General features: G+C 39.4%; 2 protein-coding genes across 2 annotated transcripts in view; one reads left to right on the top strand and one right to left on the bottom strand.

Moving 5' to 3' along the window:
• The first annotated feature begins 865 nt into the window (after positions 1-865).
• Positions 866-26969, top strand: part of dnajc17 (DnaJ (Hsp40) homolog, subfamily C, member 17) — a 36015-nt gene continuing 9911 nt past the window's right edge. Inside the window, exons 1-10 of the mRNA XM_027000286.2 lie at positions 866-1053; positions 4139-4208; positions 7070-7128; positions 7437-7524; positions 7721-7803; positions 8572-8686; positions 9240-9289; positions 11580-11657; positions 13260-13340; positions 15376-15507. Coding sequence (XP_026856087.2) covers positions 976-1053; positions 4139-4208; positions 7070-7128; positions 7437-7524; positions 7721-7803; positions 8572-8686; positions 9240-9289; positions 11580-11657; positions 13260-13340; positions 15376-15507 — 834 coding nt within the window. The 5' untranslated portion in view covers positions 866-975. The remainder of the gene's footprint in view (positions 1054-4138; positions 4209-7069; positions 7129-7436; positions 7525-7720; positions 7804-8571; positions 8687-9239; positions 9290-11579; positions 11658-13259; positions 13341-15375; positions 15508-26969) is intronic.
• Positions 26149-26736, bottom strand: LOC113571388 (cdc42 effector protein 3). The gene has a single exon (XM_027000287.2). The coding sequence runs from the start codon at positions 26734-26736 to the stop codon at positions 26149-26151; it is 588 nt and encodes a 195-aa protein (XP_026856088.1).

Raw genomic sequence — 26969 nt, 5'->3', positions numbered from 1 at the left:
TATGAAGGTAGTGGGGTCTCATGTTCTGATGATTGCACATGGGTACTCTGTCAATTGTTTGTTCCTGTAAGAAAGGCTGAAGGCAGTCACTCTACCAGGACTCAAACCAAGGTCTGACAGGAGGTAAACATGAGCTCTGACCACCAGACCAAAGAGTATTCCAGGGTATATACTTTCGTCCATGTGAGGGCTGTTGGTTCATTTCCTGTCTTAGACTTCCTCATCTTGTTGTACTTTTGATATTCAAACCAAACAGAAAAGCCATTCATTGTTATGATGATAGGATTATACAACCTCAGGCATAGAGGATTCCACTGTTATTCTTTGCTTTAAAGATTAATCGCCTGCAGGAAATATTTTGGACATTTTCACTGGTATGTTAATCATGTAGGTATTTAGCTAAGCTAAAATGCCTAAAAAGTAAACAGAGACAAAGATTTAGAATGTGTTAAAACTGAAGTTTCATGCGCGCTTAAAAAAGTCTCTCTCTCTCTCTCTCTCTCTCTCTCTCTCGCTCTCTTCCTACTATCTGCTGCCATCTCCTGGATCAATTGTGTATATTCAAGCCTCATCAGTGCTTGTAAAAATATTTTACAATCTAAAACTGTAGATATCTCTTACAGTTTGTGATGAGTTTTATTACATGCAGACATAATGAAAACACATTTCTACTGCGCAAAGAAGAACATATTATCTACTTTACAATTTTTAAGCATTCATGCATTTAATCATACATCACTATCACTATCACCAGCGCTAACAACAACAATCCTAAAAGAACAGCAATCGCAAGCGTACGTGTTTTAAAGAAGTCGAAGCAGACGTCGAAGAAACCCGATGTTAAAGGACTTTTATTTTTCTAATTAATGCGCCAACCCCGTAGGTTCACCCGGAAGAGTTACATTACTGCAGCCTTTCAAAGTATTTCAATAACATTTTTAACGTTTAAACTGCGTTAATAAACAAACTAGGACAATGTCTTCAACAAAAGAAATTTTACAAATGGACTTGTATGGTTTACTTGGAGTTGAAGGAACAGCGACTGAGAAAGAGGTGCAGTAAAGAACCAGTGTCAATTATTTGCCAATACTAACATTATCGAGTTGGCTAACTTAGCCACATAGCCTGATAGCTGACGCCAATTTGTTCCTAGATGGCCAGCAAGTATTAGCTCATTTAGCACTAGCTAGTTTTTTGGTTGGTCTGTTTGTTTGTTTGTTTTTGTTATGGATTGTGTGCAAGGTTTGAAAACATAAAACAATTAGCTAGATACGTAGTATGTAGATACAAGGTGATTGAAATACTGTTGCTGAAACGGGGGTTACTAGCTAGCTAAGGTTTCCTAGCTAGAAACCAGACCATTCTCCTTAATTCTAATTGTTGGTTAATAATTGTAATGTAACGTTAGATAACTGGGAAAGGGGGCCTTGGCATTGTGGTTGCAGTCTGTACTTTTGTGCTTTAGTTAGGTAAATTGCCAGCTGATAAATTGTCATAAAATAATTTGTAGTTGCCTACAAGAGATATGAACCTAGTTTATTTCTCACTTTGCATGGCTTTTACTAATCAGCTTTTAGTATGGAAATAAATGTAAGTAACAGAAAAATGTAGGTAACGTTAAATTGAAAAGGTTACTAATAAACCTAGGGTGAGTCTGACAACATTGAAGAAAGCATTTATTAAGCTCATATGACTCCAAAAACAAAGTTTAAGGCACCTGCCAATCCTTATTCCGAACTAAGAAACTTCCTTGTGTCGTTGGTCTAATAGTGAAGATAAAGTGGATTGTTTCCACTTAGGATTTTAATAAATTAGTTACGGAGGATACACAAGTCAAGGATGGTCATTTAGTGTGCTACGTCCATCTGTGCGCTAGTAGATGGGCATATTGATTTCAGTGGCCAACAGGTGGCAGTCTTTTACCATCTTAATTACGTAAAGAGCCTATTAACCTTACCTGCTGTATTTGATTGCTAATATGAACTGTGCGATCACATCATCTAACCTAAAATGTGATGAAACGTTTTTCATAATGCACTGAGAGTATTAGCTTAGTCTATGTCTGTTAGTTTGCCCACATGCCCGTTCACTCACCAGTTTGTGTGGTGGTGCACGTTGCACGTCAGAAACATTTAAAGAGGAACTGCATATGGTAAATGCTGATTTAATGGTTGGTATCTTAGTCTCTAATCACTGGATTAGGTTGATGCCTTAGACTAGACTTAGCAGTTCTATAAATAGTTTGTTTTCATAAGCCACCATGGCCCCCATTTGAATGCTAAATATTAGCATTAGGGTTTAAATTTAGACCGGCCAACAGTAATAGTAAATTAACTAAAGTAAAGTAATGGGGGCAAACATGAACCTGTCACCCCCTCTGTGTCCACGCTTAAAAAAAAAAACCAAACAAACAATGCTGAGATCAGGGTTTTTTTTTTATCAGGCAGAATAGATTTAATATCGTTAATGAATCTTAGTTTTAATATGGGGTGGATTGTGGAAGAATGTAAATATGGGTAAATGTGGAGGAAAAAATAATAATGAAATAACCAATTAAGAGACTTAGTAATTATTATGTGCACCAAGTTTGTGATAGGTTATTTATGTAGAGGAAGTCCTCATTACAAGAGACATTCAGTCTCTGCAGTGTTAATATGCAATATGCATATGTCAATATGCACTGCACTGTTTGGGACCTTGGTGAAAAAAGATGAAGTTTGATATATATATGTATCTCAACACTCAAGGCAATTGCTCCAAAGTGAGGCTCGCTGTGGGTTTTGTTTTTGTGTCTTTCAGCACAGCATTCAATCTAAGGTAAAGCATGTGAATTGAAAGGAGAGGAGAACAGGTACTGGTGTGCACCTGTTCTCCCTGTGCCTCTGTGTCAGGTCATGGGGAAGGCCGGTGCTCTCTAATTATGTTTAATGTTTTAAGACAGTTCACCTGAATCATGATTGGAGTGATAATTAGGGCAAAAGCACAGGTGTGTTCCTTCCTTCAAGTCTTAGAGGATGTCCTTTCCGCCATCACTTGTCTCTTCCTGCTCCAGGCTGAAGTCTCACAGTGGAGCCTGTCATGGCTAGTGACTTCAGATTGATTGATTGATTGATTGCTGCACACATGATCCAGTGGTGACATATTGCATGCTGATGTGTTAGGCCAGACATGTTTTTACTTGTTCATGCTGTACTTTGCATAAATTGCCCAGGGTCTGAGGAAGAGAGGACTGCTGGTTGATATTTCTCAAATGCAGGTGTGAGGGCTGAAGTGTGTATTTTGCAGAGCCACACGGCTGTGCCTCATCATAGGACCTAGTGAGGCAGCAGTGTTCTGAATTTCTCTCTCCCCAACAAGCTTGTTCTCATTGGCATCTTCTGCCAAGCAGAAGACACTGTCTAATCAAAAGCATATTATTACTAATAAGGGTCAGGCAAAATGTGTAGTGCAGATTACTTGGTACTACTGGAAGTTCACTGCAAAACAGCTGTTTTTAGTTCCTAAAGATTTAGCTTTGAGTTTAAAGGCCTTTTGAATTTAAAAGCATAATTCCTGCTTCATGCTGGACAGGTTAAAGTTCTTAGGCTTTGGAAAAAGATCTACTCTTCTTGGTCAATCCGGTGTAAAATCTTGGCAGATGGTTCAAACTTTGTGTGTGTTTGTGAATAATAATGTTGTTGATCAAATTCACTTTAAGGTGCATAAAAACACTCAGCAACATGACATTATCAACTTGTGCTGAACTGTTATCACCACGTAACGTTTCAAAAACCTTAACTTTTTATGTTGTGCTTTCTATGGGGCTATCACCCTCTCTACTAGATGTTTGTAGACATTTTAGCCCTGTGCTTTCCTTTCCAGTAACTGCATGAATAACAATAGTTACATTTTATCATGATCTCATTTGCCAAGAAGCATACAGTGGCTTGGCTTTGTCTCAAGATAAGCAAGAAAAGTTTTCTGATAACACAATAAGACATGAACATCCAGAACAGAGGTATGTGGAATAGGTATTCTGCTTCCTAAAGGAGAATAATTGGTGGTATTGTGCTTGAATTAGGCACAGTAGGAAGTGATTTTATAACCATCATTGTCTCCTGCAGAGTTATGCTTATACTCAATATTTTCTCTCTTTCAGATCAAGAAAGCATACAGACAGAGAGCTTTATCCTGCCATCCAGACAAGAACCCGGACAACCCGAAGGCTGGTGAGTGTGATGTGTAGTTTCTGATATACAGAAATATAATTTTATGGGTTTTACAAGAAACTTGGATGTCTGATGCATTGTTGCCGTGTTCAGATAATTAGAGAAAAGAGGACTTTTGATGTTTTTGCAGACACACGATAGCAGGAGCAGACTTTAGTCAGATGTTCCTTGTCTAGCCCTCAGGGACCCCTTCTAAAGTACAGCTTAGTGTACCTCCATCCCCAACATAGCTGAGTCAAGAGCCCTGCAGCCTCTGATTACCCGTCTCAAATGTGCTGGAAGATGGACTCAAACATACAATTTTTTCCCCTGTCATTTTATATGGCAGCATATGGTTTGGACATATGCACATAGTTTCCAAACGTTATATCTGTGTTTCTTTTGTTGTGCCTGCCTGTCAAATTGTTCAAGGCTGAACAAAGTAAATTGTTCTGGGATTCTCCAGTGACACCAAATTCATCATGCTAAGTCTCTAGCTTCATATTGACTTGTCCTAATATATTATCTAGATCACTGTCTTTCACTCCCAGAGACTCTCTTCACAGTTTCTGTTTTCTTTGTTTAACACTGAGCTGATTGAGGTTGCTTTATAAGTGTGAATCTGTTTGATAGCACAGACCATTATGGGAAGTCCATGAGAACACTCCCACAAGAGAGAGGTTTCTCTCTCCCTGTTGAAATAGGGTGTTGATGATCAGTCGAGGGCATCTGTTAGCTTGCAGTCACTGCTCTCCTACACGCACATGTAGGTTTCCTATGTAACATCACTTGAACATCTGATTGAAATGCTAGGTGTTTCTGTCTTGGAGGAAGTGTATGTTAACTCTCTCCTTCTGGCTTTTTGAGCTATTATGTGATCAAGGACATGGGTGCAACAAACTGTAAGAAAACATGGTAGTCATTAGCTGACGGGTCTAATTAACACTTGGATGAATCTTTCATGATGCGGCCCTTCAGGAACCCAGGCAAAGAATACATTTATTCTGACACTATATGATCTAATTGGCAAAACAGGTAATGATGATATATTAGTCAAAATTATTACTTAAAGCTAAACTTCTGTCACCTAGTATCATTAAGGGAAATATGCCTCTATGGGAGGCCATAGGTTTTCAGCATTGTGTTGTTTTTAAACCCATCCTAGCATATTTAGTCTACCTTGCTCCAGCATCCTGCATCATTCCTACAAAGGCCCCAGGCTGTAGTGCTCCGCAGTTCAGACAGATCCAGCCAGATGGATCCCCCTGCCCCCCCACACTCCTCCCAGGGGTCCATCCCATGAAGGTGTACAGCAGGCCATAGCTCAGTGCTAGAAGATGTGAATCTTCACCTTGGATGGGGGTGGATGCTGGGTGGCCTGTTTTTGATTGAGGTTTTTGTGGTCTCTGGATGGTGCGGCAGAATTCTGATTAAGCCAGAAAACATGGCAACAAGGGGGCAGTGGAGGTTCAGAGCCCAGCGAGACGGGGGCCGGCTTTCCCAGAAACGAAAGGCGAGAAGGCTGCGGAGGATGCGGCCTCACATGCATGCCATTTACATGCTCACACGACAAGGGGAAGCAGCGGAGGTGGGAGAAAGCCAAAAAGGGGGTGAGGAGAGGGTCACATATGAACATCCTGTACTTCAGTATGCCAAACCAACCTGGGCAACCTGATGCCCTCGCATCTTCTCTCCGCTTCCCCAGTTCAGAGAATACAGGCAGTTTAATGATTTAATTGCTTTTATGTGCTTTTTGTGCCTCTCTTTTAATATGTTACACACATACCTTATGCTTTATTTTTGTACATTCAAATATATCTAAATATTATGTATGTTACAAATTACTTTTGTTTTTTGGCTTTGTAAACAAAAACTGCACATGGCAGATATGCGAAGATATAAATAAACAAAACCAAATTGCATAACAATTACTGATGTATAAATTAGCTTGATTTGATTTCCAATGCAATGTAGAATACACTAGAGCACCAAGTCAATCCCCTACATAGTGAGGTGCATTGTTAGTTGGGTAATTTCTATGTTGAGACATGCTAGAGAAATAGTTGATTTATTACAGTTAATTTATTACATAAATAACAATGGGTTAATTTAAACTTTCACTATTTTTTTTAGATAACTTGTTCTATTGTTCAGAGCTACCATATGCAGAGATTGTGCAAATCAATAGCAGTCAGCTTGAAAATTTGCTGATGGGTGGCTGTGTAATAAATGTGGCGGGTTCGATGCGCAGAAACTGGAGATCGAGGAAGCTAGTTCATGGAGACAGAGAAAGGCTTTCTTGCCTAAACTGAGTCAGTAAAGTCCTGCAGGAGAGTGGGCTTCAGCCGGAGGGAGGAGCGATTGTGTGGACTGCCTCAGCAGCTCCTCCAAAGGGCTTAATACCAGGGGTTGCAGGGGGCCTCTAAGTTTATGTGAGAAAAGCAACAGGCTGTCATGAGAGGAAACGGTCTTCGTGAGACTCCAGACGCTCGGCTCTAACACCGGAAATGTGGGTTAAAAGGAGCCCCTCACTGAATTCACTACCCAGATTGCAGCACCCTCTCATTATACTTGTTTAAAATCCCTCATTTAGCTGTGGACATGTATGTGTCAACCCTGGTCAAATTATATTTTAGCCACTTACTACATGTCTCTGTGTTTTGTTTTGTTTTTCCCATTTTTCCACCATTTCCTTGTTCTTTCCCTCTCCTTACTTTCCTGGCCAACCATCAGTGAAACATATGGCATTTTGAATGTAGATTTCATGGTTTTGTCTTTCGTGCGAAGAAGATGCACATGCATGACCATCCTTAAAGCCTGCCGTGAACGGGGCCTGTGTTTAATAGCTATTGAGCTTGTTCATTGTTGTCTGTGGTACACAGCGGAGCTCTTCCACCAGCTCTCCCAGGCCCTCGAGGTGCTGACTGATGCTGCAGCCAGGGTAAGACAGCAGCCCTGGACCAACTGCCACTTTTCCAGTACACACAAGCAAAGACACAGCAGCTTCAAGCCTTACTCCTTTTTCAAAAACTCTGAGTTTAATTATAGGAGCTTCAGTTGTAATCGTCCTGTGCACAACATGTTTTAGCTTCAAATAGTAACATTTGATGAAAAGATGAGCATCTTCTGAGATCTATTTTTTCCCCGGATATGTGAATGTTGTCTGCCAATAAAGCGAGGGTTATCAGGTTTTAGTAACGTTTGACCCAGTCTATACTTCAAATCTCCATGAAGCTGTTTTTGCTACAGGCAGCCTACGACAAGGTCTGTGCTGCCAAGAAGCAAGCTGAGGAGAGAACCCGCAGACTGGATGACAAGAGGAAAAAGATCAAGCTCGGTGAACCAGCCGTCATCTCCCCAAAACCGCACTGCCTGCCTTCATTTTGCTTTGCTTTATAATGGGACCGGACAAGATCATGCACAGTTGATCTTGCAGCCCAGGGTGCCTTGTGGTGGCTGGATTTTTTTTTTGACTGTACTTAAATATGCTTGTTGGTTGGTTTATTTGTTTATTTTTGTATGTTATTTTTCAGACTTGGAGGCCCGCGAACGGCAAGCAGAGGCAGAAGCTCAGAAAACTGAGGAATTCCGAATTACGCGAACATTAGAAGAAGAGGTAAGAATTCTACTTTGATTTCGGTTTCAAAGGAGTTTCATGAACTTGTGCCTGATCTTAGTGCCTCACTTGCATGGTCAACAGTAACACCATGAGCTTCAAGTGCAGGACTTTAGCTTATACGCTCAGAAGTCAATAATGAATAAACATTTTCAGATGCCTGTAGTGTGTGGCTGCGTCATTAATTATTTTGTTAATTTCTGATGCACTACTGGGCTTTATAATACTCATCTAGTGTGATATGCAAATTAGCCCTGAACCAGATCACATCTACTTACCTAGATACATACCCAACCACACCTACGTACATCCCTATCTGTTATTTTATACTATGAACATCCTGACCAGTCTCATAGGTAACCGATTTGTGTTTTGTGGGTGTTTTGTATGGATCTCTGCATATAACATGACACAACACGTGCATTTTGAAGTCGCAGTAAATGCAATATGGTTTTTGCCTGTCATGCAATCTTAAAATCTGGACCTGCTTTTCATATGGCCTGTAGGTGGCAGCATTCCATATTAAAAGGCTGAACTTAAGGTTTACTGTAATTTATATGCTTTAGTACATGGTGGGTTATTCAGTTTGGTTGGATTAAAATTATTCTGTGAGAGTGAAATTGCGCTTATGTGTTACTGGTATTTTACTGGTGTGTGATTACACTGGTGCACATTGCATATGTGTGTCTATGCAATGGAGCATGTCTGTTGACTGGGTTAAATCTGTAGTGTGTTAAGTATGTATTGTATGTGCGTGTGTGTGTACAGATTGCCCGGTTGAGGGAGGAGGGGTCCAGACAGCTGCAGGAAGAGCAGAGACTAATTCGAGAGCAGATCCAGAGAGAGAGAGAGGGGAGACTACAAACACACTTCACACATGCAGGTACTTACTAGCTATTACCACTTGAAGTTTTTCTGATGTCCTTACACGCAAACTATTCTTATATCTCATGTTATTAATTAACCAAACTGTTTGGCACACAGACCACCTGCTATAATTATTTTAAAGCTGCTTTTTTGATATACTGGTTCAGCCTTACAAAACATGGATGTTTGATTAAAATGATCATCCCATTCAACTGATAAAATTAGAAGTATACAGGAGTATGACTATAGTGTATCTAGATCATATGGATAACACAAGTTCACGATTCAATGAGTTCTGGAGAGGATGACCCAGGTGTTGGGGGAGGTCTCACTGTCATCCCCCCACTGCACACCTGTGCAGATGAATACACTTGTCTCACCTGGTCCAGACAGGTGGTGCTTACAGGACAGCAGGCCTCCCACTGCTCTGTTAGGCCCACAAAGCTCTCCTTACAAGGAGTGACCTGTAAGAGGGCTCTGCTCAGTTGTGGAAAATTAACATAGAAAATTTTTTATTTATTTATTTTTCCCCCTTTTCTTTCTCTCTCTCCCTCCCTTTTTCCTGTCAGATACTTCATCATCTCCACAGGGCAACCGAAATGTCACCCCTAAGTTAAAGGTAAATTTGCAGTGTCACTTTCTACTAACTATATGTTCAGTGGTCATGCCATTGGACCAGGATGCATGCATCATCACTGGTATAATTATAGCTTAATAGTAGGTTTCTTTTGTTTTGGAAACTTCCAAGAAGTTGTACAATAAAGACTTATTGTACAGTAAAGATTAAATTGCATTAGTTTAATGAAGGAGTGCTAGATAAATTATTTTGGCTAGTGTTCTTTCAGTTTCACATGCAAAGTTGTATATTAAATTATTGAAATAGTGGATAGCAAAGGATGAAATAGTAGAGGATGAATATAAATGAGATTGAAATGCAGATACGTTACTGCTGAGGCGGGTTATTTATGTGGGGTCTTGTAATTAAACTGAATAATGTATAAATATTCCATGTGTAAAGCGTTTATTATGGAAACCAAATTCTTTTGGACAGACTATGTCCCTGAACCCCCGTTTCCCCCCAAATTCTCTTCAAATTGAGTTTCACTTTGTGTCAATTCATTCCAAGCCAGTCGACTGGAGAGCCATGACTACGAAGACTATTCTGTTTCCTTTGGAAACCACTCAGTTTCTTTTATTAAGGGACGCAGAGCGACGTTAGCTAATGTCTTTCTGTTTAATCGCATTACTACATTCCTTGCTCCTCCGAACTCTATCCCCTAAGGACTTAGTGACGTTAGTTTGCTTGTTTAATGAATATAAACACCAGAGTCAGATTTTGAATGAACTAAGGGTCATATGTTGTTTAATTACTTGCAGCTCCTGGTGAGTATTATTCTTAGTTATTTTCCTAGGAGCATATTTGCCTGAAAGCTGAAGAAGGGCAGTTTTACCTCTTTACCTCTTGTTGTAGACATTTATTTTTTTACATTTTCCAAAATACTTGTTTTTCTGTAACAGGTAACTCAGATGTGCTATCCTTTCTTGAAACAAATCACTTTGGTATTTTTGCAAGACTAGACAATTAATAAAAAGGTAAATCCCTTGAGTATCAGCATTTATTTTTCTCTTACATGGAGACAGTGTTTAGTTTTATTTTCCTAGTTGCTCCAGTATTAATTAAAGTTACTGAAGTCCCTTAATGGCCAGGTCCTTTCTGCTGAGCCTTGGGCAGTTCTGATGAAAATCATCATTCGCAAGGAGAAAAATTTGCTACAAAACCCCTAGCACAAGCAACTTGTGTGAGGCCTTATTATTTTTCCTGAGAGAGAGCATTTGCTGTTGTTCTGGAGGGGAAAAATTATTACTCTTATTTGCAGCCTTACTGACTTTAAATGTAGGAGGAAGGTGCCAGAGAATCCCAGGACATGACTTCCAGAAATGCTCTACAGGATCCTCAGATCAGAAGCTTCAGCCTGAGTACAGGCTGTTTAATCTTTCCCACATTTAGTGCACCAGCCTCAGCATAAGATTATGCACGTAGGGCAAACTTGTAATCGGAACAGTTTAACAGTGATAGAAACACTTTTTCTTTGTGAATTGAAAGCAGTCGTGTCCACAAGGATTAGCAGCTTTGGAATTCATTAAGAGTATTTATAGATGGCATAGGCAGCATGTAATAGAAGTCTTAATAGTGTGAAGAACATGGCTCATTTCATTTGACAGGCCAACGATTAAGTGGCAGTGTTGAAACCTTGAAGCTGAAAGTTGATTGTGCATGAATGAGTCGCCGCAATGACTGGCCAATCCACATTTATATAATTTGCCACAGTGGCAACTCTATAAAAGACCTCTTTTACTGCTGTCCACACTTCCTCTGAGGCTGCTTCTCTAAAGGTCTCACTGGCAATGTTTTAACATGCATCTGTAAATCTGTCCAGCTATTGCTGCTGCTTCATTAACGTGCCTGGTGGTCAGCAGGTGAGCCAACTCCTCGAGCACCCCAGGCTCCTATGTGACTTTAACAGATTTATCTCTCCCTGCCCTTCTCTTCATTGCACACTCGGAGGCTCCAGGGTTAGGGTCTGTTGGGGAGGGTTAGTGCCTGATGAGCTTCAGTCTTATAAAGAGGCCCTGTACCACAGAGCTTGGCCCTCTAACTTTGGTGTGATATTGCACATTTATCCATAGAGATCTTCAGAAACAGACCCCTGTGGCTCTGTGGCAGCAGATGCTCAACCATATTAACTCCCTGACCCACAGCCATTAGAAATAAGTACTTATTTTTGCTGACCTGATTTGTCAAGGAATTGAAATCAAGTCTAAATCAAGTCAACTCTGTTTTGGTTGGACTCCTTTTAATATCATGCTGATTTGCTCAATTTGTATACTGTGTTTTTTCTTTTGTCCAGCTGAAGTGGAAGTGTAAAAAAGAAGACGACAACAATGGCGGCTATTCTCGGGAATTCCTTCAGCGCCTTCTTCAGAAGGTGACACTTGAATCTCCAGGTCCAACAAACTTGAGCCAAAAACCCTCAAAACTGACAGTATTCCAAGATACTGCCATGTAGTGTTCAGTATTGTGTGTTACCTAAATGTCCGTGACAAGGTTCGACTTGAGCGATGTGTTTTAAGGAGTGTGAGAAAGTGACGTGTGTGAATGAGCTGTTTCTCCTAATGAGCTCGGTCCGGTGTCCAGCGCCCCAGGTTCCAGGCCTAGATGACATCAGCTATTTAGGCACTTTTATTTGGTCCCCCCTTCTTGCGAGAACACCATTAAGTTTTGTAGCAGCAGAGAATGCCGAGGGCAGTGCAGTGCCCTCTTAAAGTGCTGCACGCCACCCTCACTAGCTGCCTTCGCCAGCATGTTTTGCGCTGCCAGAGGAGTTTCTGGAAAATGTGCTCTTCTCATGCAAGTGGGCAACGTGCACACCACCTTAGCGGCTCCTAATCAGCTTTGACGCCTTCTGGCAAGGGAATGGGTTTGTTAGCACTTGGGCCAGGACTGCAGCATGTTCCACTGACATCCCACCCAGTGCTGGATTCAGGCTCCCGTTGAAAGGTGTGACGGAAGGTTGGTTCCGAAGACTGTGGGACGTTAACTATGAAGGTGAAGGGCAATGAACAAATGAGCCTTGAGAGGATGAGAGTAACATTGGGAACAGACTGCAGGCTCTGTTTGGAAAGGGCCTATGTGTGTTTTGGACCTATGAATTGAACTGTGATCACCCTCACTCCCTTTCCCAGCTCTCTCCCTAAAGACTGCTTTGGAAATGTTTGGATATATGAAATAGGGGTCCACTGGGAACCCTCTGTTTTGTCATTGTTGGCAAGGTTCTAGTTCTCTATGTCCAATTGTGTTCTTGCCTTTAATTTTTCCGAGCAAACGAACATTTCCATGTACTTCAGATTCTCAGAAACAAGTAATCCATGGTTGACGTCCAGTGTGTGGGTAATAACTTGATGAGCTCTTCTCTATGACAGATGACATGTCATTGCTGTGCTGTTTGGCCAAGATAGCCATGTTAGTCTCTACCTCAGCTGTTCTTAGCAAAGACTTTTTAAATGTCATGAATGTCACAAGTGAACAAGGGCTGCAAACAAAGCAGAGACTGTCCAAACCAATCCTCTACACCTTCTCCCTGGGGCTCAGAGGTTATTGAGGGAGCATAGCCAAATCTCCCATTACTCCATAGTCTTAATCTTACAGGCAGCCCTATGGCCCTGAGCCACAGTATTTTCAGTCCTCCTACCCTAAAAACATTCTGACTTTTGTTCAAGTATGCTAAACCATTTCTTGCAAACTATTTCCTTGCAAACCGTTCACAGTTCACTATTTTATTGTGGTCTAAACACAAATAAAGAATGCCACAGTAATTATGTTCCCTGAAAATATGTAACTTGCCTGAACTTAAAGAAGGCTTGATGGAGGAAAAACATCATATTCTCCACTTTAACTGATAAATATCCATTATTTAGTTGGCATAAATAAAAGTTGTTTGAAATTCGTTAAATTATGCTATTACTGATGTTTTAGGTTGTCAAGTTGACATAAGACGCTTTGGATTTATATCTTTTTTTCTGTTTTGTAGTATGGAGACATCTTGAATGTTGTAGTCTCGAGTAAGAAGAAAGGCAGTGCGGTGGTAGAGTTTGCAACAGTGAGAGCAGCGGTGAGTTTTCTCAGAGTTACTATGAACTCCAGGAATGTTTGTTTATGGCCAAGAACAATTTGGTCAACAAATACATTGTGCTTCCAGTGTCAGTAGTGACACTGTTATTTCCCTCTGCAGTATGTTTAAAACTTTGTAATGTTGTTCAATAGTTCATCACTTCACTTTCATTTACCATTTTACCAATGGCAAATGTAGCACCACAGCTTGGTGATAATGTAGCTAGACATTTGACTCACTTTGGCATTAAATATTAACTAAGTGAAAATATAGAAGCACAAGTTAACGAGTTTGTGAACTTGGAGCATTTTGTCCTTGGTATGGTTCATTTTCACACAGGTAAAAATCCAAGTGAACCAAAATGCATCACAACAAACCATGTAAGAACATTCTCTCAGCAGATTGGTTGTACCTTTTCTGGGGCAGGAGTAAGAAAGTAAATACAGGAAGAAGGTCATGTGTACTGGACTAGTGCATATTTTTGTGTAGTTTAAATGGTGTTAAAGTTTTGCCAGTACTCCGTTTACGTGCTATTCTGCATCCCATAATGCAAAGAACACCTGGCTATGGAAGTTGTTTAGCTCAAACTTGTGGCGTACACCAGATAGTTGTGTCAGATCGAATTTAGATCACGTTCTCACCACAAATGAACCACTCCAGAGTTCGTTTGGGACCAGACTGAGACCAACTCCTCTCGGGGGTCTTGGTGTAGTTATTTGGGGCTGCATCTGAGTGCGCATCTGAGTACTGTATTGACACCTGCCCAAAAGAATCACACCAAGGGTGAAAATGAACCACAGTCCTATTTAAATGGACTAAAAAGTGAATGTGTCAAAACACCCTAAGAAAGCACAGAAAAGCATCACATATTGTCATGCAATGCTTTACAATAATTACATCTTTTAAAAACTTTTCCATTGAATGATTTGATGTGAACTAGTCCCATCTAACATTATTAATATTCAATGTGTGAGCCTGGGTTTCCACTAAAATATTCTAAGCACATGGGTGGAACTGAAAGCATTATTTACATGGTCCAGCCCCTACCTAATTGGCCCTTGAATCTTTCTTTCAATAGTGAGTTGATAACATTTCTTTCAAAGCTATTTCTGGTTCGTAATGTGTAACTATGCCCTGTTCATTATAGTTTCTGTTGTACTTTTTGTTTTTTGGTGCTGTATCATCTAGGTTTTTTGTATTTGTTGTGCTATTGTCTTTTCTTTTTCTTTTTTTTTCATTTTTAGTGTTCCTTCATTGATTTTCCTTAATGTTCCTTTGTCTTTGTGTGCTGTAATGTAATTCTTATATACACAAAAAGTATTATTTATTTATTATTATTATTATTTGTAGTTGTAGAGCTATAGTTTGCGTGCATGGTTTATGGGATCGTTGGGTACTTCGAAGGAAAAGGCTAGCATGTTAAATGGAGGCCAGAGCTTTACTTGCCATGATTTGTGTGCGTCTTTGCATGCTGCTGGCTCAGCCAATTTGTGTGGTTACCTCCCCAGAGAACCTGGCCACCATGCCTTAAAAATAGCCTCTGTCCATGTCTGGCTCTCAATGGTTCAGGTTCAGCACGCTTACCCTGTGCCACACTGCATATAATGAATCAGTCAGAGTTGTGACTTTGATAGTAATGACTGATGACAATACAGTTTATTAGAAGTTTTTATTTTCATTTTTTTAACCTAATTTTCCACATTTCTTCAGTTTTAAGAAGTAGTCTTTATATCCTGGGGTGTAAGATGGGCCTGTACATTATACTACGATTAGGAAGGTTTCAATTGACTTGTCTTCTTAGGAAAGAACATGGGGAAAGTGAATGCATTCAAAAAGGTATCATGCAGGTGCCTTAAATATTAATGGCTGCTCGCTCTGAAGGTTATGTTCATGAGAATGGTATATAACAATGGCTCAAGAATGTTTGCTTTTCTTTTTTCTAAAATCTGGTTTATTTAAAACTTATTTGGGGGAAGCTGTTAGAGACTCACAGTAGACCTGTATATGATCTGATGTATTTGGTATTCTTTTTCAGGAACTGGCATGTAAAAATGAGTGTGGCTTGACAGGAAACCCTTTAAAAATTGTATGGTTGGAGGGACAACCTGAAGCTGCTGCTCCAACAATGGCCAATCACAACACAGCTGGAAAGTTCACTCCTTTGCAGGTACTGTAAATATAAGCAACTTTGTATATGCTTCCTGCCTACTACAGAATCATTGCTTCTACCTTACATGTTCTCTCTAAATCATCTCTTTCATCACAATGCAAATCAAAATGGGGTCTTAACATTCCTAAACAACAATGAATATTCTGCACATTTGGCTTCAAGTCCAAATATCCAAATAACATGCTCTGAGCACCATGCCCCACAAATACAAATATGTAAACATTAGACATTTTATTTTCATATCAGTAGGCAAATATTTCTGCCATGCTTGCGTGCTCATTATGGGACTCCTGAACAATGTGTTTAGGGAAAGGGGGCTTGGGTTTGTTTGGTTTGGAAGGTACTGTGCGTGCACGTTTAGCAGCCTTCATGGACCCCCAGCCCGTCCCTCATTAAGAGCTGACCCAGCAGGCGCGGCGGGAAGTGAGAGGGGGAACACTAGCAGCGTGTGTAATGGACGACTGGCACGAGAGGACACCCTCCCTACCCCCCACCCCCAGCATGGAGAATTAACCCTAAAAACTCCTCTCTCCGTGTCCCTTCACATACACCCTAGACTCTTGCTATCGCCTGTGTCGCACGCTATGATTTGTGTGTTGTCTGCTCAGTGGGTCTGGAATGTTGGTCTAGTAAACGGGAGTCAAAATGGGCAAATAGCTGTCATTACATAATGTGCTAAGTCACTGCACTAGTCTGATTAGGCAAAGTTATTTATGTTCACCTTAGGTCAAGAAAACAACAGCCTTTTCTTCTCAATCATGTACTAGCCTCCACTACTTTAAATAGCACATCTACAACTAGACCATGAGAACAGACCCAGTAGTTTAGTCAGGCAGACTAATCACTCAGCTGAAAATAGTCACTACAGGCCAGTGTGAAAGCTTCAGGGAAAGAGCATTATACAGTTGTCATATCTATTGAAAGAGAAAGGTTTCCATTACATGTACTGGAGCTCCTACACATTATTGAAGATATGAAATGAAGTGATGTAATACAATAACTCAAGGTTTTCTTTTACAGTAAAGGACATGGAAAATTTCTCACTTATATTGAAGATCCTGCTTGACCATGCTCTTATCTAACATCCTGTATTCTTTCAACCTATATACAGTGGGCTGCTGTAATTTTGACTTTGTTTATATCACTGGCTTATCTCATGGATACTTCCTTTGTATGATTTGAGTGCCTTTTTAATCCTACTTTTGTAAATTTCATATGAAAATTCTGTTATCTGATATTACCTATCAGGTTCCCCTTATGAGTCTGGCTCCTCAAGTTTGTTTTCTTATTTTTTAGGAGTTTTTCTTTACCTTCAGCTTGATCACAGTCCTGTGAAGCTGATTTGTGGTATTGTCTATTATAAAAATTAATTTAGGAGTAAAATCCAATTTAGTTTCATCAACTGCTGATCTGGTGCTCATTTCCCATTGCTGTAAAGCTATGAGTTAAGCTTTTCTTTTAGAGAGAGAGAGAGAGATGTAAAGCATAAAAAGGTCAGGTTTGAAGCACTGGGTTTTGCTAGAATAATGTTCATTAATGTTTTTGTGGCAAGTGTTTTCCCTATTCCATACTGAATGCAGATTGTTTCATCAATCACATGGTTCTGTGAGGCTAGCAAAGGAAAACATTATTGTAATACAAATTTCACACTTGGGCCCAAGCTAGAGAATGGGGTGGCAGTGGGGTGGAGCAGAGCACTTTCTCAAGAGGTGAACATTATTAATGCAGTCCAGCATATGGGCCAAGATCATCCTTGACAGTCTTGGAGGTCTGCCGGAGCTGCAGTGTTTCCCACAATGCCTGTGCTCCTTTGTTTCCTCACGCCAACTGTAATTGCAAAGGAGTAATGGTGTAGACATAGATGTTTTTCCATTATACATCATGAATCATCTTCTTTGCCTGGAGCCTAGCCCAAGGTTTGAGAACTTTTCTTTTTCTTAAAAGGAATCTACTTCCCAACAGTGCAGTCAACATCAACAATAGGGCTCCACTGATCCAGGACTTATGTCTTAGACTGGACATTTCAGCCTTAAAACTGTGTTAATTTATTGTGTTCCAGAGTTGTGCTACACCTTTTATAAACTATGATGAATACTTGTTTTTATTCCCTTTTGTGGAGCTCACCACCTTGTAAAAATGTGAACTACAGTGTATGGGCTAGCAAGAAAGCCAAAATTGGTAAGGCTTTCAAAGTGATTTTTTTTATGGTGTTTTGATATTAACCTATGCCTTTCAACATTTTGCTGTTAACTGTCCATATGTTCACATGGTGCTAAATGATGATGAAGCCTCTCTTTGAGGTCCAACCTTGGTGAAGGGGAAAACCAGAGAGATTGAAGTTTTGATCAAGGTATTTACACCTGAGTTCTGTGCAGTAATGAACACACCCTCTTTCTTCTACCAACGCAAGCTTGCTCTGTGCATTGCTGGTGGTGCTGCCATCTGCTGGTTGGTATGGTACCTACAAAATAAAGAAAAAAGCAATTCCTGTAATCAAGGAGTCAGCAGCAAAGACCAATCAGACTCTAGAAAAAATAACGAATGCCTTTATAAAAGTCTAGAAGCTGTATACATCAGACCTTAAAATAGATTAAAAAAAAAAAATCTTAACAAAACCAAAACGATCACCAGAAACACAAATATGGCACTGCTCTTCATCAGATTAACAGATGAAATCAAACAAAATAAGGGATTACCTACAGATATGAATCACCTCAAACCCAATAAAGTCCCAACATTACTCTCCAGCTACTCACTCATCAATACTGACAAACATGATAAGACCTTAGCCAGTTGTGTAGAAACCAGTAATACTGTATCTAATACATCCTAATCAGACCGTATGTTACTAGATAGGGGTGTGCTATCTTTTTGCCATTTTCATTGAAAATCAACTTGCTGCAGCAGTATGGCAGGATATTTAAATATAAAAAGGAATACAGACACTAAACTCACAGCACAAAATATGTTTATAGACAGGTAACATCCTACTTAATTTTTTTTATTATTATTTTTTTTTAATTTACAAAATCCATCGATCTCAATAACAGAACTTATTCAAACCATCCAAAACTATTCCAGAATCTCAGATTACTCTATCAACTGGTCAAAATCCACTAACCTTCCAGTAGGTTTGAACACACAAGACAAAACATGCCAAACATGATATGTTCCCCTAAACCCCAATTATATCACATTCCTGGGCATCAAAATTTTCCCCCAGCTTCCAGAATTCAATTCAACTCAGTTTCAATTTCAACACAGTATTAAAAACAATACGTTCTGATTTCTAATGTTGGATAAATCTCCCCTCTCTCTCTCATTGATCAAATACCTACAGAACTACCAAAAATAAAACTTCTTTATCATCTCTACAACCTCCTAAAACCTGGTTTAAATCTTTAGGTTTTACTGTCACTAAATACTACTGGAAAAATAACACACCCAGAATCAATCTGACCACATTACAGATTAGAAGCTCAAAATCTTTAACATGACTTTTCCAATTACAATACATATTAGGATAGATGAAACCCAACCAGGCAGACAATTCCTGGATAGATTAACAAGCACTGTGCAAAGATATTAGGATATCAGACTTAATATTTATCAAATACTAAAAAAAATGCCTGTCTCAAATCTAAAAATTACAACAACTCTGACAGCTTGGCAGAAATGCCACGATTATAAACTCCCTACTCTCACCAATTAAATATACCTGCATCTGGAACAACCCTTTTAAAAACACATTGTTCTTCTTGGACCAAAAAAACCCCATCACACATCCTAAGCGCACATTCCACAATAACACTTTACACAGCTCTCTCAGAAATACAGTATTGGGAGCAAATATTTTTAAAATGCTACCAACTATATCATTGGGTGGTTGCTGGTTCAATCCCTGGTGAAGCCAGAACTTTCCCTGGCCTAGAATGCAGGAGAACATAATTTACCTTGCTCTCTGGGTGGGTTGGATGGGCCCCCTCCTTCCGCACTGACAGCATTTAGAACAGATGCAATGACTGAAAACGTGCATTGGGGGAGTAAGTATGTGCTAGGCTTTACCCTCCTGGCTTGGTGGTGTTGTGTGATGAGGGAGACATAGTTAGTGAATGGAATTGGAAACTACTGACAGTTTTTTTTCACCCCAGTTTTCTCACAATCAACTAAGATCTGTTGTATGCTCAAAACTCAGTTTACAAGAAAATATTGGACTTGCATCTATGAGTGACAAATTATCAACATTTCCCTACAAAGAAACTCTTATCTGAATATATAGAATAATGTCAAAATCAAACCTATATAACCTATTTCTGAAAGCTATAACCTTACCAACTGTACAACAGTAGGAGTACCTAACAGCTACTCCCAATGCTGATTTCTGGACTCAAATACATATGAACCATTTCCCCATGATCACTAGTACTAACCTACAAATTATACAATACAAAATGATCCTCAGAACACATTACACAAGGCATAATATTTATAAATTTGTGTTCACCATCTTGGACATCTATACATAATGCACAAAAGCACTGCCGGTAGTTACATCTATGCTATTTGGCACTGCACCAATCAAACATTTCTGGCAAGAAAAGAGCAAAAGAAAAGACCACCTACAATCCTGGCCAAACACCCCCCTTATCTCTATCAACTCTGTTTGCTTGGAGATACATCAATTATCAATTCAGCTAATGAAAATGGAGCACTAACCATCGCTAAGAATTCCAGTTGAGGATGATTATCAAAAAAAACTCATCAGCATTACATATTGTTTATTAAAAAAAACAAAAACAAAAAAACAAACCCCCACACTATTGGATCAATATCAATGGAAAAAGTAATTGCATCCTTCAAAAACAAAACTGTTCAGTTTGACTTAACCTGGATATCTCTCAAACCACCTATCAGAACCAGTATTATAATTTTACATTATATAAAGCACAACTTGATCTGGTCCAAAGAACCATACTATAAATTGTCTCCCTCCCCCTTTACCCCATCTAAAACACATACATGTAAATGGATGCAGCACATAGAAATAAGGACATCATGTATTAATATTTTAATGAACATTCACATATTGTGTGCTTACAATATCATAAAGTATATGTACATACACTGGAGATCAAAATTGGAGAACAGATATATAAACACTTGATTTCTTTCAGAAATATTGTAATCTTCATTGGTCAATATTTGAAGGATTTTGTTAGGGGTAGAACATGCCACTAGAACAGTGTTTTACAAAATAACCAAGATATTTCAACATTAAAACCTTTTATTTAGCAGAAAACACAAATGATCAAAATTAGAGAACAGCAATGACTGGAGCACAGAAAGGTTACAACAATTTTCTTAAGGTTACACCAATCACCAATCAGTAGGAAGTGTAGAGGCCATCGCTTTGAATGACTTCAGTACATCTGTGGCCATAGGACATCACTAGTCTCTCGTTGCTCTGGTGTGATTTTGGTCCACTCTTCTTGCAGTCTCTTCAACAGTTTGTTGACTATTGTGGGTTTATTGGCCATAACTTTGTCACCAAGGATTTTCCAGAGGTTTTCTGTTGGGTTTAGATGAGGACTCTGGGCTGGCCATTTCATTGTTTGTGTTTTCAATTTCAAGGAACTGCTTTACCTGTTTTGTTGTGCGACAGGGGGCATTGTCCTGCATGAAAATTGCTAGCTGATTGAGTGATGAATGCAAGGAAGGAACCACGTGTTGTTGAAGGCTCTGATACACACTTGCATTCACTCTGCCATGTAGCTGTATGAGAGGTCCAACTTCTGTTGCCGATAACATTCAAACCATGACGCTTCCTCCTCCACCTTTCACTGACTTCTTTACACATTTTGGGTTCAGTCTTTACCCAGTTTGTGGACAAACAATGTTTCCCCCATCATACCCAAATAAATTAAACTTGCATTCATCACTAAAGTAAACTCTGGACTACTTCTCTGTCCACACATACTCCTCAGCAAAGGTAAGTCTAGCCTTTTGATTCTTTCTGCTAATGAGAGGTTTGGTCACTGCAGAGTGAGCTTTCAGTCAAAATGCTCTTAAAAGTCTAGACACTGTATGACGAGATCCTTACCCTGATAGTGTCACCCCTTTGGCCTTCATCTGGACAACCTGCTGCCGGAGGGTTTCAGTCACTTTGGAATGGCTTACCATCTTGCAAAGTCAGTGAAAACTGGAAAGTTAGGCTGCCAGTTAAATAGGGTTTGTCAGATAATTAAGGAAATTAGTACCAGGTGCCTGATTAACACCAATAACTTTCAGGTATCTGAAAGTGTTCTCTAAATTTGATCAGTGTTCTTTTTCAGTTATCTCATTTAAGTTTTTTATACTGTGCTTTAGAATATATACAACTCATGAAATAAGCTTAAAATACTGCTCTTTTACTCCTGTTAGGATAAATTCACATAGGACTACATAGTGACATTTAGGAAATTGTGTGGTGTTCTCTAATTTTGATCTGCAGTGTATATATTTAGGTACTGTGTGTGTATTTGGGTACTGAGTTTAGGTACTGCAAGTCTACCATAGTTGATATTACTTTGCTTAGATTTGTCTTGTTTTATCATATTTTATGGTCTCTATACTCAATGAATTGTTAAATATGTATAGTGTAGAGGGCAAAAACGCTGCCTTCTCTGTAGGTGACCAGCATTCAGTCCCCATCTAGGCAAGTATATATCTATAGGAGTCCTCCTAATCCCTGGTCCTCCAGATATTAATCACTCTGGATGAGGGCATCTGCCAAATGTGTAAAATGTAAATGTAAAATTGATAGCTTGCAGTACATCTCTCTGTCTGTCTCCCTGACATAGCTGGATGGTGCATCTCATGGTCTGTCTGTGACTTGATTGCTTGCCAGCCACTTCTTCTAGGGCTTTGTGCTGTAACGTTGTGATTGACAAAAGTGAGAGTGAAATATAACACTTTGATAAATTTTGATAAATGCCAATGTTCAGCTCAGGATCAGCTCTGGCCATACCATATTTATTTACGGCAGCCCCGGTAACCTGTTTTAGCTAAAAGAAAGCAAAAAACCTATTTTTTAAATACTTAAAGTTGCTGTTGTTTGTGAAAGTTTCATTTGTACTAGAACTGGCAACCAAATACATTGTTTTTCTTCATACTCAATGCAGGCACATTGATTTATAGTAGCTCCCTCTTGTCAGACACTCCTAACATCTGCAGTGATGTATTCAGAATCAATTAAAATAGCTTTATATGAGGGCTGGCTTGTTCAGAAACCCTTTTCTCACAAATCATTTCTCGATATTATCATATAGGTAAGGATAACCTCAGTCTCAAAATATGCTGACTAGGACACAAAATTGCCACCTAACTCATAAAGAGTGCTAAAGTGTTACAATTGTGCCTGTATCAGTGCTGTATAAAAGTAGTTCTACATTGGAAAATATCGAAACTTCACTGTTTTTCTTCCCTGTCAAATGCATCACAGCTCTTGCCAGACACAACATGAACCAGATGCATTTGCTATTTTCGGATATTTCCTTTTTCAGCTATATCTATAGGCCTTGACTGAAAAGTACATTCTTCCCTCAAAACAAATGCGCACTGTGTCTGGTTTGGGTCCTGTTATGGTGTTGGCAGGAACAGTTTGATCGACCTTCCCTAGACAGCCATCTAAAATGAATCAGGCATCTTGGCTTCTTGGAAAGGCCTGAAGACTGTGGAAGGTTTTATGTAGCAAAATGGGCGTTATTAGCATCAGTTAATGTTGCCTTGTGCTCTGTAGTGAGAATTTTCCTGTAATGCCTCCTAATGCACTGTTCTTTTGTTTTGGGATACTGATAATAGTATTATTATGATAAAAATACATTTTTGCTTAATTCTCAGTTTCATTAAGTTAGTAGATCAGAAATGTACTCTTACCATTTAGTAAGAACAGGGCTATCAGACTTATAACAGGGTTTTTCTTTCATTTACACAGAAAAGGTATTGTGAAATTATTGCAGCAGTATTTTCAGTAGTATTGCTTTACACTGCCTGCTGCAATTACTGTTATGAAAGGAATGTTTCAGTTGTCAAAACAATATTTTGAAAATGTTTGTGAATTTTATGGAGAATAAATGTATATTTTCCATGATAGTGTGTGATGTCAGGTTTCTGGTATTCAGGGTGATAGTGTACTGGAATTCTGTAAGAAAAGTGGTACCAGATGTGGTTGAGGTACCTCACAATCTAAAATGTCTGGTTTAATGTGTAACACCAAGATAATTTGTCTTCCAATTAATGTCTTTCTCTTCTCACATATGCCGTGTGAGGTTTGGGCACTTGATATTCACTTTAGTCCACTTTAAAAAAAAAAAAAAATGCATGTTGTGTTGTGTCCATGCCTAAGGATGGCATGTGGTGTGTGAACACTGAGATGTCTGGCCATATACTTGCCATGCTACATATTATTCGTTTGGAAAAAGGATGTCTGGAGCCCTAGTCAGTTGGCTTTCATATGTATAGCTGGCTTATGGGTCCAAGCTTTTTAAAATTGGTTGAAAGTGAGGTTCTAGCTGTCATGACATTTAGTTTGACTGATGTGATCCACTGATGCAGCATCCACTGATGTGATACTGTATCGTAAATGGATAATAAAGATCACACTGTCCTATTATTGAGTATCAGTTCTAGTCTTTTATATTGTCTTGAAGTGATTAAAAAATGTCACATCTGTGTTGATCTCTTTAGGTTTAAGTCCAAGGATGTTCACGTGTTGATGCCTATTGCTTCTTAACTTGCTTTCTTTGGTTGTGACCCTTGTTTCTAAAAAGATCCTCAAATTGTTATTTACTTGAAGTTGTTAGCAGGAAGGACATATCTTTAAAGCCTTCTTTTCTGCCAAGACATTTAGATTTCACAGTTCATACAGGTCACATAAGCACTAATTGTAGTAATCCAGAACAACTAATATTCGTTCTTGGGCCACCCATTACATTAATAATAAGGTATTAAATTAGGCATTTGGTGTGGAATTCCTTAGGTATTTTAGGTTATTTGTTCATTCTTTTTGATGAGTATTTTATCATCCTATTTACCTTGTTTGAGGTGCATTAGTAGTTTTTCCACCGTAGTTTAAAAACAAGTGTGTATCGTGTGTCTACAGAAGAATGAGAATGTGGTGCAACCTAGGCAGCTCCTTCTTCATTCCTGATGGCCCTGGTGGCAGTAAAGCAAACGGAGGCTCAGTGATGGCATAGGGCCCTGTTTTTTCAGCAGATAGTGCTTAAACTCTCATCATGAGGAAGGCTGTTAATGACTGGCTCTACTACCCAGCACAATGCCCCAGCATATGTGAAAGTATCACATTTCCCCACTTACTCTCACACACTGCTATCATGGGAATGAAGGTGCATGGTTATAAAAATAGCAGCCAGGCAACCAAGCCTGGAACTGTAACCTGAATCAAGTTCTGTAGCTCAGTTACTGAAAGACAACTATGTCATTGCATAAGGCGGTTGAAGCACCATAGGGGGTGTGGTTTGCATGAGCTGTTCCACTATTGGAAGAGAAGCTGCTTTCGCAAATAGAGTAGTAGCAATTCTTATAACTCCAACTTGGACATTTATCTGTCCCACTCAAGAACTGATGTGGTGGTGTTTTCCATTTCTAAGATTCTTACTTCACTTTTACCTCCGCTTGAGGCAACAAAACATGAGTCATATAAACCTGCGAAAACCATGATGCCTGTCCTAATTATGATGAACATTCTTTACTGACTGGGTCCAGGTTACTTGTCTTGTATGATTTGTACATCATACTTGGATGTTTGTCTACTCATAAAAATCCCCAAATTATGATGTCATATTGACAACAGATTGTGTGCTGTTTAGTTTGGTGATTTATGGTAGAATGTCAAAATTGATAGTTGAAGTTTACTTTTTTCTGCAAATCTCTGCAGACATTGTGCTAGGCACATATGTTAGCATTATCTGACAGATCCAGTTAGGATGTATTCATTATTTAATGTGAATAAACTGGTTTAGTATGAAAAGAAAGTGTCATGATTTCCACATGGATATATAATCATTTAAAACTACCATATCAATTATGTCACTTAGGAGCAACTTGAAAGAAGTCCTGCCTATGGCAGCAAACATATACTGATATAAAAATCTTTAAGAAGGAGGAGTGTTTTGCCTCTTTAATGATAGATACACAGCTGTAGCTCTTGCTTATTAACCAGGTTTTAGCATATACTCTGAAGTTATTGTCTAGTCAGCTACTTGAAAACCATTCTTTTAAACCCTTAATCATCATAGAGTTTGCATAGTTCATGTGAATTGCATTAGAAGGGCTTGAAATCCAAATTCAAACCTCAAAAAGGATTTTGTCAGTGGCACCTTTTGAAATATTTAAAACATCTTTTAATCATGCAATCACTATTGCTTAATCTTGAATTTCCGGGAAGAAGCCAAATAGTTGTTGTACAACAAACTGAAAGTTCAAGTAATGTCTTGGCCATGGAGGACATCCAGTGTATATTGTTCTTCCAACAAGGTTCTCAAAAATTCCAGACCAGAAGCCATCCACGGTCTATTCATCTGTATTCCATTTATCTATCACATCATGTCACATGGTCCCTCTAGGTGTCCAGATTTTCCTCTACTGATGGAGTTTGTCCATCACCTGTAGTACATCATCTAGTATAGAGGGCCCCAGGTCCAGGTTGAAGGAGAAAGTTGTGTCAGACTCTTCTGGTGGATATTCATCTGAGCCAGGTTGGGTTGAATTCTTCCCAGAGCTCAGGCTCCGTCTGTCTCCACTTTGGCTGATAGAGGCCTCTTCTGGATTCAGTTCACAGGATTCTTCCTCCACATCCTCCATGTCCAAAAGGGGAAGTGAGCTGCATTTCTTGCACCTCTGAGCTTGGGGCTGGCATTGCGAGTCTTTATTGGTGCAGGTTGATTCAGCTTCGTCCAGGTTAAGGCGAGGTGGCTTTGGAGGGGGAGAGCAGGCCAGCAAGAGGTTCTGCTCACTCTGAGAGCTCTGCAGGAGAAGACTGTGGCCATGCTTCAGGAAGGAGAGATCCCCAAAGCTGTCCTTGTGGTTGTCAGAGCCAATGTGAGCGAGGTGGCGGAAGTCTGCCAGTGGCAAGCTAATCGTGTTGACGGAGAGAACCTTTCGCTTTGATGAATTCCTCAGCCATCTTCCTGATGTAGGCTTGTTTTGCAATGTTGTCCTTAGTGGCATCCTGTTGAATTTAGACAAATACAAAAAATATATAGATGGTTTATTTTGAGAGGTTGAATATATCAGATGGAGGGTCTTCATCGGAGTCTGAATTTCATGGAGAACTTTTATTCTGAAAGAAAATGTAGAAATTTAAATTTACAGGGTAAACCAAGCAACATCAGTCAACTTGAATGTATTTTCCTTGAAGCTGAGCATAACCAATTATGGTCATAAATGTGTATTTACTGTTC

The sequence above is a fragment of the Electrophorus electricus genome, chromosome 13 (genome assembly GCF_013358815.1).
Source record: "Electrophorus electricus isolate fEleEle1 chromosome 13, fEleEle1.pri, whole genome shotgun sequence".
NCBI lineage: Eukaryota > Metazoa > Chordata > Actinopteri > Gymnotiformes > Gymnotidae > Electrophorus > Electrophorus electricus.
Note: the sequence above shows the minus strand (reverse complement) of the source record. Positions and strands in the feature narration are given on the sequence as shown.